This window comes from Crocuta crocuta, unplaced genomic scaffold (assembly GCF_008692635.1).
Source record: "Crocuta crocuta isolate KB4526 unplaced genomic scaffold, BGI_CrCroc_1.0 scaffold388, whole genome shotgun sequence".
NCBI classification, from domain to species: domain Eukaryota; kingdom Metazoa; phylum Chordata; class Mammalia; order Carnivora; family Hyaenidae; genus Crocuta; species Crocuta crocuta.
In genome coordinates, this window is record NW_027528867.1 from 25,345 (window position 1) to 40,561 (window position 15,217).

The following is a 15,217-nucleotide window of genomic DNA, read 5'->3' on the forward strand; positions in this document are numbered from 1 at the left end:
CTTGTGCCTGCGTGTTTGGAAGGGGAATCCAGCTGACTCAGGATGATCCTGGGAAGACCAGAGGGTGCCTGAGGCTTCACTGCTGGCTGCCCACAACCCACCCCAGTCCTGTCCCTGCTCACCCATGTGACCTAGACCACCCTCTGGAAGTTTTCTGGTCTTAGCCCCTGAATGATACACGGATTCGGAAGCCGTGTTTGCATCCCTAACTTCCTGCTCCAGCTCCTCTCACCGCTGTTTCCGAAGGCTTTGGGCCTCTGCCCTTTCCCTGTATTCACCATGCCTCCCCCTACATGTGCCTGCTTTCTTTGTGCCTGAACTGGGCTGTGTTATGGCCCCGTCGCCCTCCTCTCCCTTCAGTGATGAGAGGGGCTGGGTGGGCAGGTGAAGACTGGCAGGTGCCATCATTAACGCCCAGAATGCAACCCTACCCAGTTGTGCACTGTTATATGTGAACGTTGAGTTGCTTTGCAGGTTGGACGTAGGAGTGTGACCCGGGGTCCCAGAACGGGGAGAAGTGAAGAAGCCACGGTTTTTACTGTTGTTGCAACAAACAGAAACACAGAAACAGTTCTGGCTTAATCACAGCAGAAAAGAAATTTATCAAAAAGACAATGATTGAGACTCCTGGGTGGTTCAGTCAGTTGAGGGTTTGACTTCGGCTCAGGTCATGATCTCATGGGTTTGTGGGTTTGAGTCCTGCGTCGGGCTCTGTGCTGACAGCTCAGAGCCTGCAGCCTGCTTCAGATTCTCTCTCTCTCTCTCTCTCTCTCTGCCCCTGCCCTGCTCACACTCTGTCTTTCTCTCTCTCAAAAAAAAAAGATAGGGGCACCTGGGTGCCTCAGTCGGTTAAGCACCTGGCTTTGGCTCAGGTCATGATCTCACGGTTCACGGGTTCGAGCCCCGCGTTGGGCTCTGTGCTGACAGCTCGCTCAGAGCCTAGAGCCTGCTTCGGATTCTGTGTCTCCCTCTCTCTCTGACCCTCCCCTGCTCACGCTGTTTCTCACCCTCTCAGAAATAAATAAAAACTTTTTTAAAATTTTTTTTAATGTTTTATTTATTTCTAGGAGAGAGAGAAAGAGAGAGAGAGAGAGAGAGGGAGAGAGACAACGTGAGCAGGGGAGGATCAGAGAGAGAGAGTCACGGACTCTGAAACAGGCTCCAGGCTCTGAGTTGGAAGTCAGCACAGAGCCTGACGCGGGGCTCGAACCCACGAAACGTGAGATCATGACCTGAGCGAAAGTCGGATGCCCAACTGACTAAGCCACCCGGGCGCCCCTAAATAAAAACATTTTTTAAAAAAGATAATGATTTACAGATAGGCAAAGGACATGAATAGATGGTTCCCCAGACAAGCTACACAAGTGGCCAACAAATACATCACTAGTCATTAGGAAATTTACAGCAAAACCACATTGAGATACCACTTTGCACCATGAGGATAGCTGTTATCAAAGACACAGATGATAACAAATGCCGATGAGGACTTGGACCAACTAGAACCCTCCTACACTGCTGGGGGGAACATAACACTCTGGAAACAGTTCGGTGAGTCCTCAAAAAGCTAGGCACAGCTACTATAGGACGCAGCAACCCCACTCCCAGGTACGTACCTGAGAGAACTGAGAACAAGCACTCCAGCACATCCTTGTACACAAAGTTCACAGCAACATTGTTCCCAGCAGCAAAGCGGGAGAAACAAGCAAACGCCCATCGACGGAGGAGTAGATAAACAAATAGCGGTATGTACATGCCACAGAATAGTACTGAGCCATTAAAAGGAATGAAGTACTGGGGTGCCTGGGCGGCTCAGCCAATTCAGCGTCTGACTCTTGATTTCGGCTCGGGGCATGACCTCACGGTTCGTGAGACTGAGCCCAGAGTCCCACCCGGCTCTGAGCCAGGAGTGGGACCCGCTCAGGATTCTTTGTCTCCCTCTGCCCTCTCCCCCTGCTTGTGTGACACATTCTCCCTCTCTCTCCCTCTCTCAAAAAACAAACAAAAAGAAATGAAGTACTGATACATGCTGAGGTGGATGAACCTTGAAAGCATTATTTTAAGTGAAATAAACTAGCCACAAAAGGTCACGTATCCTATGATTCCATTCATATGAAATGTTCAGAAAAGGTAAATCCACAGAATAAAACACATATTGATGGTGGCCAGGGGTGGCAGGAGAATGGGTAGTAACTGCTCGATGGGTCTGGGTTCTGTTTTGGAACTTAGAGGTGGTGCTCTCACAAATGCCACCAAACTTGTTACTTGCATGCTATGCGAATTTCACCTCAATTTATTTTTTTTTATTTTTTAAAATGTTTTATTTATTTCTGAGAGAGTGAAAGGAGACAGCGTGAGCAGGGGAGGGTCAGAGAGAGAGGGAGACACAGAATCTGAAACAAACTCCAGGCTCTGGGCTGTCACCACAGAGCCCGACACAGGGCTCGAACCTATGAACCGTGAGATCATGACCTGAGCCGAAGTCAGACGCTTAACCAACTGAGTCACCCAGGTGTCCCTCACCTCAATTTAAAAAAATAAAATCTTGGTCACAGGATCCCAGGGAGAGTCAGAGAGCCAGCTTGAGGGCTTATGGAGCCGGAAATAGTGCCCCAGATTCATCTGAAAGTCAAGCCAGGTAGATCCCCGTGCCAGTGCTGGCAGGAACTGCAGAGCTTTTACTCTGCAGCGACGTGGGGGCCACCTGCGTGGCAACCCCACCTCTGCCTTGACAACTAATGCTGGCAATCCCATGCCCTTCTGAGCCCAGACACCAGAATCCCATTCCGCCGCGGCTCGCCGGTCCGCATTCTTGGCGTGAGGGCATGTCTCTCAGCCGTGTATTTCTCAGTGCTGCAGCAAAGGGGCCATCTGAGCGTTCATGAGCGCGGGTGGCAGTGGACAGGTCCTACCTGAAAAGTCATTCCAACCTTCCCGTCTGGAGGCGGGGTGGCACAGCGCGGAGCTTCTCCAAGTCAGTCTGCAGACCAGCAGCATTGACGTCAGCTGGGAACATATGAGCAAAGCAACTTCTCGGGGCGCCTGGGTGGCTCAGTTGGTTAAGCGTCCGATCCTCGGTGTTGGCTCAGGTCATGATCTCACGGGTTTGTGGGGGCAAGCCCCGAGTCTGGCTCCGTGCTGGTGGAGCCTGCTTGGGATTCTCTCTCTTCCTCTCTCTCTCTACTCCTCCCCCACTCATGCTCTCGTGCTCTCTCTCTCTCAAAAATAAATAAATAAGCTTAAAAAAAAGAAAGAAAGAAAAGAAAATTCTCAGTCACCTCCACCACCTCCAACCAACCGAATGGTGAGGGTGAGGCCAGGGCTTGGGTTTTAACAAGATCTCCAGCTGCTTCAGATGCAGGCTCTGGTATAAGAACCAGGGGGCAGAGGTGGAGAGTTTGAACCTAAGTCAGGCCACCTGGATTTCAGGACAGGCTCTGCCACTTACTGTGTTACCCTGCGCAAGTGACTTATTATGGAGACCAGCCACCCCTGTCTGTCTGGAACGATCTGGTCTGGGTTTCAGCACTCCAAGCCCCACGTGCTTGGAAACCCCTCATTCCCAGGCAATCCGGGACACTGGGTCACCCTAAAACATCTCTCTGCCTTATGTTCTTCTTCTGTGGGGATAATAAACTGAGTTGGTACATTAAGGTGTTTGGGACAGAGCCTGAGACCAGTAAACAGGGACGAATGTCAGCTTAGCTGAGCTCATGCCCCAAATTTTTTCGATTTCTTCATCAACAGTACATCATCAAATCTCACTTGTTAACTAAATAAATCTATGAAATGAGTTGCTTGAAACTGTGCCTGGTGGTTAGTAAACTCAGAAAGTCATAGGCTCGTTTTTCTTCTTTGCTATCAGCTAACGTTGTTTGGCCACAATTAAGTCCAGGTTTCAAGCAACCTTCAGGGCAAACAGTGAGAAGCATCCCCCCTACTCAGACTAGCCCCACAGAATCATAAGTATCAATATGTTCAATCTCATCTCACACTGTTTGCTTCCTCCCCCAGTCCTCAACCCTCAGAATCCATTCCCCGTCACTTTGCCCGGTTTCTGCCAATGTAAATTATCAAATTCTCTTGGTTCTTTTGGTGATTCCATATCCGCCTTTGAGATTTGAAGCCATTGGTCCNTAAACAGGGACGAATGTCAGCTTAGCTGAGCTCATGGCCCAAATTTTTTCGATTCCTTCATCAACAGTACATCATCAAATCTCACTTGTTATCTAAATAAATCTATGAAATGAGTTGCTTGAAACTGCCTGGTGGTTAGTAAACTCAGAAAGTCATAGGCTCGTTTTTCTTCTTTGCTATCAGCTAACGTTGTTTGGCCACAATTAAGTCCAGGTTTCAAGCAACCTTCAGGGCAAACAGTGAGAAGCATCCCCCCTACTCAGACTAGCCCCACAGAATCATAAGTATCAATATGTTCAATCTCATCTCACACTGTTTGCTTCCTCCCCCAGTCCTCAACCCTCAGAATCCATTCCCCGTCACTTTGCCCGGTTTCTGCCAATGTAAATTATCAAATTCTCTTGGTTCTTTTGGTGATTCCATATCCGCCTTTGAGATTTGAAGCCATTGGTCGCCTAGGACCTGAAAGGATCTGACTTGGAATTTAAGTCTGGAGAAAATGAGAGGTGGTGGAGTTGGGCACGTGAGGGGACTCCTTCATGGCAAGGTCATTAGGGGTGTATTATTTTAGGGAAGGCCAGCTGCTGGCCATGGTTGCACATGTGCACTGGCTGCCCCTCAGCCATGTAGCACCCTAACTGCAGGGGAGGNAGCAGCTTTCCTTCAGAGTCAGGCATGTGGGTCTGAGGGGAGGGGCCACGTTATGTGCCAGGCCCTACCTGGCAATGAAGGCCGGGAAAGGGAGGCAGAAAGGGGCGTTTTCAGCCTCTTTCATGGGAGGCAGTTTCTGTCTCAAAGCTAGGGGATACCTGTAACACAGGGATGGGGGCTCAGATGTGGAGCGGGAGAAAGAATGACTCATGTCCACTGGGAGAAGCCGTCTGGCACATCTAGGACTCAGGCCTGCAGCACTGCCCTGTCTGCCCATGCTCTGTTCCCGCCCTGCTTTGGCTTCTGCNTAAATAAACTTAAAAAAATAGATATGCCAAAGGAATAGACACAGAAAGCCAGACAAGACAAAGTACAGGTGTTCACCTTGGTACATGGACATTTGGGTAATGTGTCCTTGAGTGGATGAATCAGGACCATGAATGGAAGAGGAAGGCCAAGATGGGGGTGATAAATTGGCAACTTCCTCCCAATTAAACACTCGGTCTAGATCATAGGTGCCTCAAGGACACTATGGCCACTCTCCTGTTCCCCATGTCAAGCAAGCAGGTGCTGAGTAAGTGCTCTTGGCTCTTGTACGAAGTCCTGAGAACAGGAAAAGGAGAAGGCTCACATTTGTTACCATCTTGGCAGCCACAATGGATCCACATATGATGATCACAGACTGAGGAAGAAAAGGGTTGGGCTCAGAGGAGGGGCCTTGAAGTTACAAGCAAAACTCTGGGGTCTGATCCAAACCCCAAACAAAAAACAGAATCGATTTCATGGTCTTCCATTCAAGTATTCCGCAGACATCAGGTGGCGCCTACTGAGGGCCGGGCCCTGAGTACCGAGTGGGGGTATGCAGTGAGCGGGAGTCGCCTCCCTCTCCCACGGGCAAAGAGCTGCCTTCTTGAGAGGTGAACAGCAAAGGAGAGGAGCCCAGAAACTAGATCTGCCGTGACTGGTGCACAGACCCGTCTCAGCCCTCCCCTGCATGGGATCAGCCAACTCTTGCCTCCCCCGCCGGGAGAGGGCAGTGGGGTGTCTGTTCCCCAGTGCAGGCCAGCTGCTGGCTTTGCTTCTCACTTAGAGCCACCCCGGCCATCTCCGACCCAGGGGCTTAGCCCACAGGCAGCTGGGCGCGTGGGCCGGCAGCGGGCAGGCAAGTGGGCAGGCAGACAGGCAGCAGGACACTTGAAAACTGTCGCTGGCCAGGGCTGGGTGTCTCTCCAGAGGACACGAAGATCACTGATATCTTCCCTCCTGCCTTTGGACGGTACCACCAAGGGCACGGGCAATGGGGTTGATTCCCATGGTGTGAAGGAGGCCAGGCCAGGCTGCCCGCTCTGCTGCACCGCGTCTCAGGGCCACTCAGGGGACCATACCCACTGCCTGGGGGCTGAGGAGCAGGCAGGGGCCAGCCTGGAAGCCAGTGAGGCCCGTGTGCACTTGGGCCCTTCCTCTGCACCTCTCCTCCCTCCTCTCATGCTCTGCCCTGCTCTCTTTCTCTCTTCAGATTTAGACATGGCTGGAGAGCCCAGGCCGGGGCCCACGCAGCCAGACCAGAAGAGGCAGCCCGGCACAGCGATCTCCTGGTGAGTCTGTCCAGGGTTGTCCGAAGGGGAGGGAGGCTGGTTACGGGCTTGTCTGGGGCTCTGTGATCCCCTGGGATGGAACAAAGTCCTCAGGAGGCCAGCTCGGGGTACTCACTGTGGCACCTGGAGGTCCCTTCTTCCTCGGCCTCTGCTGTTGTCCACAAACTGAAGGAGATGACCAAGGCTGCTCATCGCTGATGTTTCCCAGCACCACCCTGCTGACAGAGGCAGGATGCCCCCTCCTCCCACCTGGAGCCAGGGGGCATGGGTCCTCCCAGGGGATCCCCACCTTCATGGTACTTGGGGGCTTTGTCCAGGTACAGATTTTTGGGGAGTAGCAAATGGGAACTTCCCTGGATGAAATATTGCCCCTAATTTGGGAAGCATAAGAAAATGGTAAGGGGAGCCTGCATGGCTCAGTCATTTAAGTATCTGACTTCAGCTCAGGTCTTGATCTCAGGGTTTGTGAGTTTGAGCCCCACATTGGGCTCTGTGCTAACAACTCTGTTCCCCTTTCTGTCTGTCCTTCCCCTACTCATGCTTGCTCTCTCTCTCAAAAATAAATAAACATTAAAAAAAAATGTTAAGAAATCTTTAAACATTTTCGGAAAGGAGCTTCCCATGTTCTGCCAGCCAACGTGCCATTTTCACAGGCTTAACAAATGTGTCCCCTCAGCTGGGCATCCATGATGGCCTCCCTCAGCTCTTGACCCAACTGTGGGCGTTTGGGTGGTTTCTATCTTGCGGTGGAGGAGGCAGTGGGGCAGGTGTTTGCTGTTAGGAACAGCAGTGTGTAAATCCCTTGGTGCCGGAAGTTTCCAGTTTCTTTTGGGTTTCACCTTGCCTCATCTTTCTGGAAGTGAGATGTTGAAGCTGGGCTGGGGGCTGCTCTGAGAAGTCCCTGCACATCCAGGTTGACCTTCAGAGAGATTAAGCTAAATCTCACCCTGTCAGCATCAGCCTGAAGGTCTGTGTCACCCTGTGAGTGTGCCAGTGTGGGTGGCTTTTGCACTGCTTTTGTTTGGGGCTGATGAGTAGGTTTGTGCTCATTGGAAACACAGTTTTTTAAACTCACTTTTCTTCAGTGGAGCAGAAATGCATATGTGGCCTGTTGATTTGCCTTGTCTCGTGTGATTCTAGGGGTCTGGTAATTATCTCTGCCTCATGGCAGGAAAGTGGTTCTCTCCTGTAGTTCCCTCATGTGCTTTCTTTTTTTAAATTATTTATTTATTTATTTTAATTTCTGAGAGACAGCGTGAACAGGGGTGGGTCAGAGAGAGAGAGGGAGACACAGAATCTGAAACAGGCTCCAGGCTCTGAGCTAGCTGTCAGCACAGAGCCTGATGCAGGGCTCGAACCCACGAACCATGAGATCATGACCTGAGCCAAAGTCAGACGCTCAACTGACTGAGCCACCCAGGCACCCCTTTCATGTGCCTTTTTAACGTGGCCACTTTTAAGGCCTGTTTCACACCCCAAACCAACCATGGGAATCAACCCCATCTTCCCTAAGGGCCTCAGTCCTTCACTTCCAGTCTCCTTCAGATTTCCTACCCTCCCCACCTACCTTCCCAGCTGACTCAGCCCTGCTCCTCCCAGCCTTCCGAAGGGCGCAGGTGCAGGAAGAGGGGAGGCAATGGGCAGTACTGGCAGCTGTCCAGGAAGGGCTCGGACTCCATTCAGAGGGGACCCAGCATGCAAGGCCTTGGGCAGGGGTGACCTCCTTCAGCCACACATCCACAGGGGACTATCGGGAGAATGAAGCCCTTTGTGGGGTGGGGGTGGGTTGTCACTGGAGCCGCCTGGGTCCGGGGCAGCAGTAGGTGTGCAGATGTGGCTGTGGCTCTGGCCCTGAGGATGGTGCCCCCAGAGGAAGAGCAGGTTGGGAATACGGTTCTGGCGGCCACTGAGCTTCTGGATGACCTGACCACGAGAACTAGTCAAGTCCAGGCTATGTGACTTGGGCCTCCAAATGGAATTTTTCTTTTCTTTTTTCTTTTTTTTTTTTCCTTACAAATGGAATTTTTCAACCTGCAGGGAAAGGTCTGTGGTGTAAGGATTGCCCCAAGTCCCCTCCCCCTGCCCCTGGCCCTGAGGACACAGGTGGCTTGACCTCTGCCCACAGCACCATCTGAAGGTGTGTTCTACCTTCCTTTTGTGGGAAGTCTGGACTTGGCAGACTCTAGCAATTAGCCCAGACCAGGGGACAGGGCCTCTGAGAACCCATGTGACCAGGCCGCTGCCCCTTGGGGGAAAGACTCAAGGCCACTTGCCATTAGCCCTGGCTGATGACCTAGCTGTGGCATGGGGTGGGGTGAAGGTAGGAGGGCCAGAAAGCAGAGCCCTCATGCTCAGGTTGAGAGGACCCTGTGTCTGCAGCAGGCATCGCTGTGGGGCGTTAACACCTAATTTGCAAACCAATCCTGCCTCTGTTTCAATTCAGGCAGCTCTCAAGTCTGTGCTAAGCGTTCAGTGAAATATCACTCTTTCACCATTCATTTTCGGCTACTTCAGAAAGTCATTGTGAAGGAAAAACATGTAAGGGAGGAAGGAAAAAAAGGAAAAAAAGCTACAGTGTTGCATTGGCCGGGAATCGAACCCGGGCCTCCCGCGTGGCAGGCGAGAATTCTACCACTGAACCACCAATGCAGCTCTGGATATGCAGCTTGCCACAGAGACCCAGGTGGTTAGCCACAGACAGGCTGCAGCCCCGGGTTCGAGCAGTGTCTTCGTCCGGTCCAAGGGGGCGGGGCACCCCAGCCAATCCAAGAGATTCCAGAAGAGTGAGATTTTTCCCTGAGCAGCGGCACCCGGCAGAGACGCATCAGCTTCAATTCTGGCCTAGCCTCCAAGCCCCCGCCCGCTCGTCCCAGGCGCTCCCGAGACTGCTTGTTTCCCGCACTGCGGGCGGGACCCCCATCTCTTTCCTGACCCCCCGGGACGGCTCACGCGCCCTCCCGGCGCGCCGCTGTCACCTTTTTCTTTCGCCAAGGATGGGCCTCCCACCTCCGGAATCAGCAGTCGGCATATCTGCTGTTTCCAGGCCGCCCATCCAAACCTCCTGATGCCAGAAAGCGGAGGCGCCGCCGGAAATTTCACCTACGGGTCTGTGGGGCGTACCAGGATGAAGGGGAAGCCACGCTCCGACTCCTCCTCCCCGCCCCGAACGTCCTCCATCTGACTCAGTGTCCCTACGGGCCTCGCCCCTCGTGGGCTGGGCCTGCGCGGGGGACGTGGGCGCCCAGCACCGGAAAGTTGTTTTAGAAACTGTATTGCCCCCGCACGCATCTCCTCCCCTGCTTCTTATCCCCCGTCCCAGCCCCAGGCGCAGCTGGATCCCGAAGCCCCCGCAGCTGTGTCCCCCGAGCGCCCTGCCCAAGCGGGGACCTAAGTATCTCTCTGCTCCCATCTCCACATCCCTCCTGGGCACCAAGTCGCTGCCTGGAGATGCATGGTACATGAGAGGCCGGGCAGTGAGAGCCTGGGACTTTCCAGACTCCTGCTCTCTCCCAAGGCCTGGAGCAGAGAGGAAGGCGGTCTGGCCACAGCCTTAACCCTGCCTGGCTGGCCCTGCCAGTGCTGGGCCGAATCCTGGCAATCCCACCGCAAGGATTAAAGGCTCTCACACCCCCACCGTGGCTTTGGCCCTGGCTCAACTCTTTCCTCTTATCCTTTGCCAAACTACGATCCAGAACATCAGCTGTTCCTGGGTCAGGCAGAGAACTTTTGGAGAGCCCCGATCTGGCTGCCCCTTATCAGAAGCCAGACATGGGAAGCTGGTTTGCTGTGGTCTCTCAAAGTGGCCTTGGTCAAATCCCTAAGGGCTCTTCCAATGGAGAATTCTGGGATTCTAAGGAAAATTTGCACACCTCAGTTTCTTCAAGTTAAACGGGTCTGGGCAAGGACTCTGGCCACGGAGAGTGACCTTTTCCCCATCTGTCTCTGTTGCAGCAGTAGCTATGACCTGGATTACAAGCTGTCCAGGGAAGATGTCCCCTACAGGTAGGTGGGTCTTGCCCTCTCGGTCCTCTGGGTAAACAGGTGGGGCTGGCTGGCCTGATTCCCTATCTGTTCTGTCCCAGCAGGGTGTATGAATACCAAAGAATCCCTCCACTCATCAACCACGTGCCTGTCAAGATCCGGAGGACCCAGGTGGGCATGGGGGTCAAGAGCAGCTTCAGTCCCCATAAGGGCCCCAGGAAGAGCCACCTGCCCCAAGAGCACATAAAGCGTGAGTGAGGGTGCAGAGCGCTCACCTGTAGGGCTGGGGAAGCGCTGGGTGGATCTCAGCAGTGAGGGCAGGCCCGGGAGCACCCGCAGCGCTGCCCTCTGCCCCCTGGGCCTGTGGGACACCAGCTCTGGCACCTCTCCGAACAGTCCACAGCGAGGAGCTGTACTCCATCAGGAGGGAGCTAAACCAGATCAAAGCCCAGGTGGACCGTCTATTGGAGAATCTGGAGCGCATGGACCAGCAGAGGGACCAGCTTCCAGGTCAAGGACCTCCAACTGGGGACCCAGGCCACACTCTAAGTGAGCTCCTGCTTTCCCCACTGCTGAAGGTGTCAGGGGCCTGGCACCTGGGGTCCCGCTTTCTATCTGCAGGTCTCCTTCCTCCCCTCCCCAGGGTCTAGTTTCCCCCACTCCCTCTGGTTGTCCCCATAGCTTGAAGACCCTATGGCTTCAAGGTTGTTCTAGGACCTTCGCCCCCAAAACTCAGCAGCTGTCTGGGACAAAGCAGTGTCCCAGCCCATCCCCATCTTGTTCTCTCAAGCCCTAGGCAATCTAGATCAGTGTCGGGTGACAAGCAGCCCCTCTGAGATGAGCCGGGACCTCCAAACGTGGCCACTAACTGGCGACTGTCCCTGCACAGGGTCAGAGGCCAGTGAAGAAAACAGGGCCCCGGTGAGCAAGAGTTCCTCATGCAGAATCACTGAAGCCAAGCAGGACCCCAGGGGCCAGAGGGCCCATCCAGAAGCAGACAGCCCTGAGGACAGCACAGACCCAGAGGAAGCAGTGAGTGGCCTGGCACCTCCCCTCATCCTCACCCTCCTTGCATTTGAGTCTTGTGGCCTCCCTGCGAACAAGGGAGAGATGCGGGTTTGTGCAGGAGCCCACAGTGGTGGCTGAGGGGAGACGTATGACTTCTACCACATGTGCGACCCAGAAGATGGGCCCTGCACTGCTTTTTCTCCCCTCTCAACTTAGGCTTGTGGAGTTCAGCAGGACTAGGGGCCACAGCCGGGCAGCTGGGCCAGTTCTGGGCTGAAATACCATCTTCCTCAGGAAGCTGGGAGGTGGGCTTTGAGGACCGCAGAATGTCACAGCCGTGCCTCATGTCCCCATACCCCTTGCCTGAGAACCACCTGGCAAGCTTGTTAAAACTGATTTCTGCCTTTTCCCTGCCTCTGCCCCCGTGTCTTATATTGCACCATCCTCCCCGGGGAAGCTGTGGCACATGCACCTTCCTAGCCAGAGAACACCCAAACCTGCTCTGATGAGAGCTCTTTGTGCAGCATTAAAGGGCCCAGATGTTCCCCGACCTTCCATATTCTACTCCCTTATTGGTAGTCCCTGAGGTAGGCCAAGCCCTCGAGTTTGTTTGGGCATCTCAACAGGTCTCAGGATGGGGGTGGGGGGAGCCGGCAGTAAAGAACTTCCCTTCCTCCACCTGCCCAGCTTTGCCCCTCCCACTGCTGGGCTCTTGAGGCCCTTACTGTTGCCCAGGCCTGAGTCACATCTGGGAAGACTGGGCTAGATGAAGGGAATGCTTTGTCTAGTGGTTCTGGGTTCCCAGGCCTCGGGAAGAATCTCGAGGAGCACTGAGCTGCCCAAGCTGCCCAGAAAGGGACATGGGGGTGAGGGGAGATGTTAGCAAACACCTCCCTTTCCCAGCCACCCCATGCCTCTCAGCCCTCCTGGCCAGAGTCCTGCTTCTGTTTTTCTACAGGTGAAGAATCACGTGTCGGACCAGGAGAGCAGCCAGTAGAAGAGTGGAATCCCTCCCAGCTCCTTCCCAGACAGCTCCCTTCCTTACCTCGTGTGGGTTTTGGAAGGCCTCCTGGTGCACCTGTGCAACCAGAAGCACGCATTCTGGAATGAGGGCAATGAAGTGGAGGCGTGGCTCAGCCACACCAGCCGGGAAGTCTTTCCATAATGGTTGCTTTTGCTTTGGAGGCCATGTTTCCAGATAGTCTGGGGGCTGAGAGGGAGGCCTGCAAATGCCTAGCACATGCTCACCATCCTCCTGAAGGAGGCCCAGTCTTGCAAGGGGCGGCTGAACAGCCCCCCCGCCCCCCACCTTGGAAGCACATCCGCCCCCTCTGACTGCAGGCACTGCTTTGGCTGCTCTTCTCCCCTTGCCAGGCCCTGCCAATTGAGTGTGGAGCGTCCCACGGCTGTCGGTCCCTCTTTCCCAGCTCCAGTGGTGCACGGGAAATACACTCATGTTCTACAGTCCCCTTCCGGTCTGAAACAGCTTTACGCTCCTTGGTGTGTGTCCCACATAACCCCCTTTGGTTCCTGACTCCCCACCCACCCTATAAAGCCCTCATTCAGAACAGGAGTAAAAATGTCCTGTTTCTATCTTCTCTCTCACTGGTAAGATATTATGTATTTCAGACCTGCTCTAGAAATGCTTTAATGTCAAAGGGGAAAAATAAAACTTGTATTTCTTTTCCCTGGTCAGGGGTTCTTGGTATGGTCTCCAAGCTTCATTCTGGTCCTTGGGCTGCCTCAGGTCAGGTCTTCCAGAAGCTGAGCAGGCTCGAGACACACATGTTCAGAAGCTCCTGCTAAGCCAGAGCACAGAGAGGGGACCAGGATGCCCTGCCTTCTTCCAATTCACACCTGAGCACAAACCCACGGGGCTCAGGAGCCACAGAGGAAGATGCCACTCGTGGTCACTCTGCTAGGCCAGCTCTGCCATATGCCAGGCTGTATCTGGTCCCCAAGATCCAGAAGCTCTTATTCCTGGCAGTTTATCTGCCGTCCCCCAGGAGCCAAGACTGGACGATAACAAAGCCAGCCCCGACCCCTACTTCTTACCAGCAGTGCAGGAGGCCTCTGCACATGGCCAAGGAAGGAGAGGATCTGGCTTCCACCCAGGGCCAAAGTCCTTCCAGCTATGCAGCCCTGAGCTGTGGTTTGCCCAGCACCAAACCAGAGGCCAGCAAGTGCACCCAGAGTGCTCCTGGGGCCACACAACCTTCCCTACTCATGCCACACCTCAGCAGTGGCCGCTCTGATACTCAAGGGGCAGCTTCTCCTCCTTTAAAGCACATTTCCCCACACCAACCCCCGCACCTCCTTCACTTTCAAGCGGTCTCTTCCGCTTATATTGCTCTAAGGAACAGGACATCTAACAATGCTGTCCCAAGCCCTTGACACCAGGGGTCCAAGAACACACTACGCGGCTCAGAAGAGCCTTGCTCCTTTAAATCCACCACTGACAAGAAACACAACAGAAGACTTTTTCAGATATAAAGGTATTTGTTTTAGCTCAGATATAAATGGGAAGGCACAGCCCCCTTGTCCATGTTCTCAAAAGCAGTCCAATTCTATAAAAGGGGTTCATCCCTTACAAGACATTAGCTCCAAGCCGCGTTTTCCAGGCCAGGCCAGCTGAAGTCTCTTCCAACGAGGTACCGGCTCAAGTAGAAAAGTTTCTTTAATGAAATCGTTCCAACACGGCTGTCCAGTGCATCAGGTCTGTGCACACCTCCTCAGATCCTCTCTGGCCCTCGGAGTTCTCAGCTTGGCGCAGTCTGGAAACTGACGGCACAGGTCCTTTTAAGGGACGGCGGCAGCTCGGTCCTGGGCGTCCGTCGTGGCTCAGGCTTCTGGTTCAGGACGGCGAGGCGGCGCTCCTCCGCCGGGCAGCCCGCACCAAGCACTGCTGCAGTACGGGATAGAGGCGCTGGCAGCCCTCGAGGCCCAGACGCACTGCCTCGGCCCAGCTCTCGGTCGGGCCGCCCTCCCCGCTGCCCAGCAGCCCGGCCACCTGGTTGAGCACGGGCATGAGCGCCACGGTGAGGCCGGCGGCGGCGTGCTCCTCCTCGAGTCGCGTGGGGTCCAGCAGCCAGGTGGGCGCCGGCTCCGGCGTGCAGCTCAGGCCGCAGCCCACCACCAGGTCGTACATCTCGACCCCCGCGTCGGCCAGGGCGAGAGCGGCGGCCGTGAGCGCGGCGGCCAGCGCGGACCCACCGTCCTCCAGCAGCAGCGCTGACACCTCGAGCTGCGCGCGCNGGTAGGCCGAGCCCTTGGCCTGGCTCAGCAGCCCGGCGCGCGCGTACACGGGCCGCAGCCGCGTCGGGTCGCGGGCGGCGGGGGGCTCCTCTTCATCGGCCGCGTACAGTTGCGGTGGCTGCGATTCCTCGGGCCCTCGGATGCGGCGGTGGTCCCCAGGCATGGCGGTGCCTGGCGTGCGAGCCACTTCCGCCCGCCGAACCGGCGTCGCGCGAGAGGTCTTCCGCCCGCTTAAAGCCTCGCGCCCGCGCGGGGGCTGTCGGGATAGCGGCGGGCGGCACGCCCTCGCCCCCTGCCGTCCTGGAGGGAGAATAGCGAGCGCAGCAGCGCCCGGGGACCGCAGCAGGACACCTGGAACTTGATGAATGAATAGATGGCACAGACCGGGAGGGCCTACGGAAGTGGGACCTGGGCTGGCCTGGCTGACCTATAGCCTCTAGGGCCAGGGCGTACGTCTTCGTCCTTTCACTTGTGAAAGTTGTATTTTAATTTTGTGCTTATTTGTGTGACTATCTCACACGCGTTCCCCACAGTCTTGCCCAAAAATGATTCTTCCCCTTGTCTTGGCCATTCCTGCCATCTTCAGTGCCCTG

At 54.8% G+C, this 15,217-nt stretch overlaps 2 protein-coding genes and 1 non-coding gene across 3 annotated transcripts; 1 reads left to right on the forward strand and 2 right to left on the reverse strand.

Moving 5' to 3' along the window:
- The first annotated feature begins 5,316 nt into the window (after window positions 1-5,316).
- Window positions 5,317-13,074, forward strand: LOC144225138 (uncharacterized). The gene is made up of 7 exons (XM_077756304.1): window positions 5,317-5,359; window positions 9,254-9,485; window positions 10,332-10,382; window positions 10,466-10,611; window positions 10,758-10,910; window positions 11,251-11,393; window positions 12,328-13,074. Exons 1-7 carry the CDS (start codon window positions 5,317-5,319, stop codon window positions 12,364-12,366), a joined length of 807 nt encoding a protein of 268 aa, XP_077612430.1. The 3' UTR covers window positions 12,367-13,074.
- Window positions 8,959-9,029, reverse strand: TRNAG-GCC (transfer RNA glycine (anticodon GCC)). Its single transcript has one exon. It is a non-coding gene; the product is annotated as a tRNA-Gly (tRNA).
- A 774-nt stretch (window positions 13,075-13,848) lies between the features above and the next one.
- Window positions 13,849-14,925, reverse strand: EXOSC6 (exosome component 6). Its single transcript, XM_077756307.1, has one exon. It carries the CDS (start codon window positions 14,785-14,787, stop codon window positions 14,224-14,226), a length of 564 nt encoding a protein of 187 aa, XP_077612433.1. The 5' UTR covers window positions 14,788-14,925; the 3' UTR covers window positions 13,849-14,223.
- Between the last annotated feature and the right edge of the window lie 292 nt (window positions 14,926-15,217).

Excerpts from the sequence above, each read along its gene's own strand:
- LOC144225138 (XM_077756304.1), top strand. The coding sequence starts at position 5,317 with ATGGCCACTCTCCTGTTCCCCATGTCAAGCAAGCAGGTGCTGA. Across the intron at positions 5,360-9,253 it reads GTCAAGCAAGCAGGTGCTGA|GCGCTCCCGAGACTGCTTGT; the intron begins GTAAGTGCTCTT and ends CGCTCGTCCCAG. Across the intron at positions 10,383-10,465 it reads AGGGAAGATGTCCCCTACAG|GGTGTATGAATACCAAAGAA; the intron begins GTAGGTGGGTCT and ends CTGTCCCAGCAG.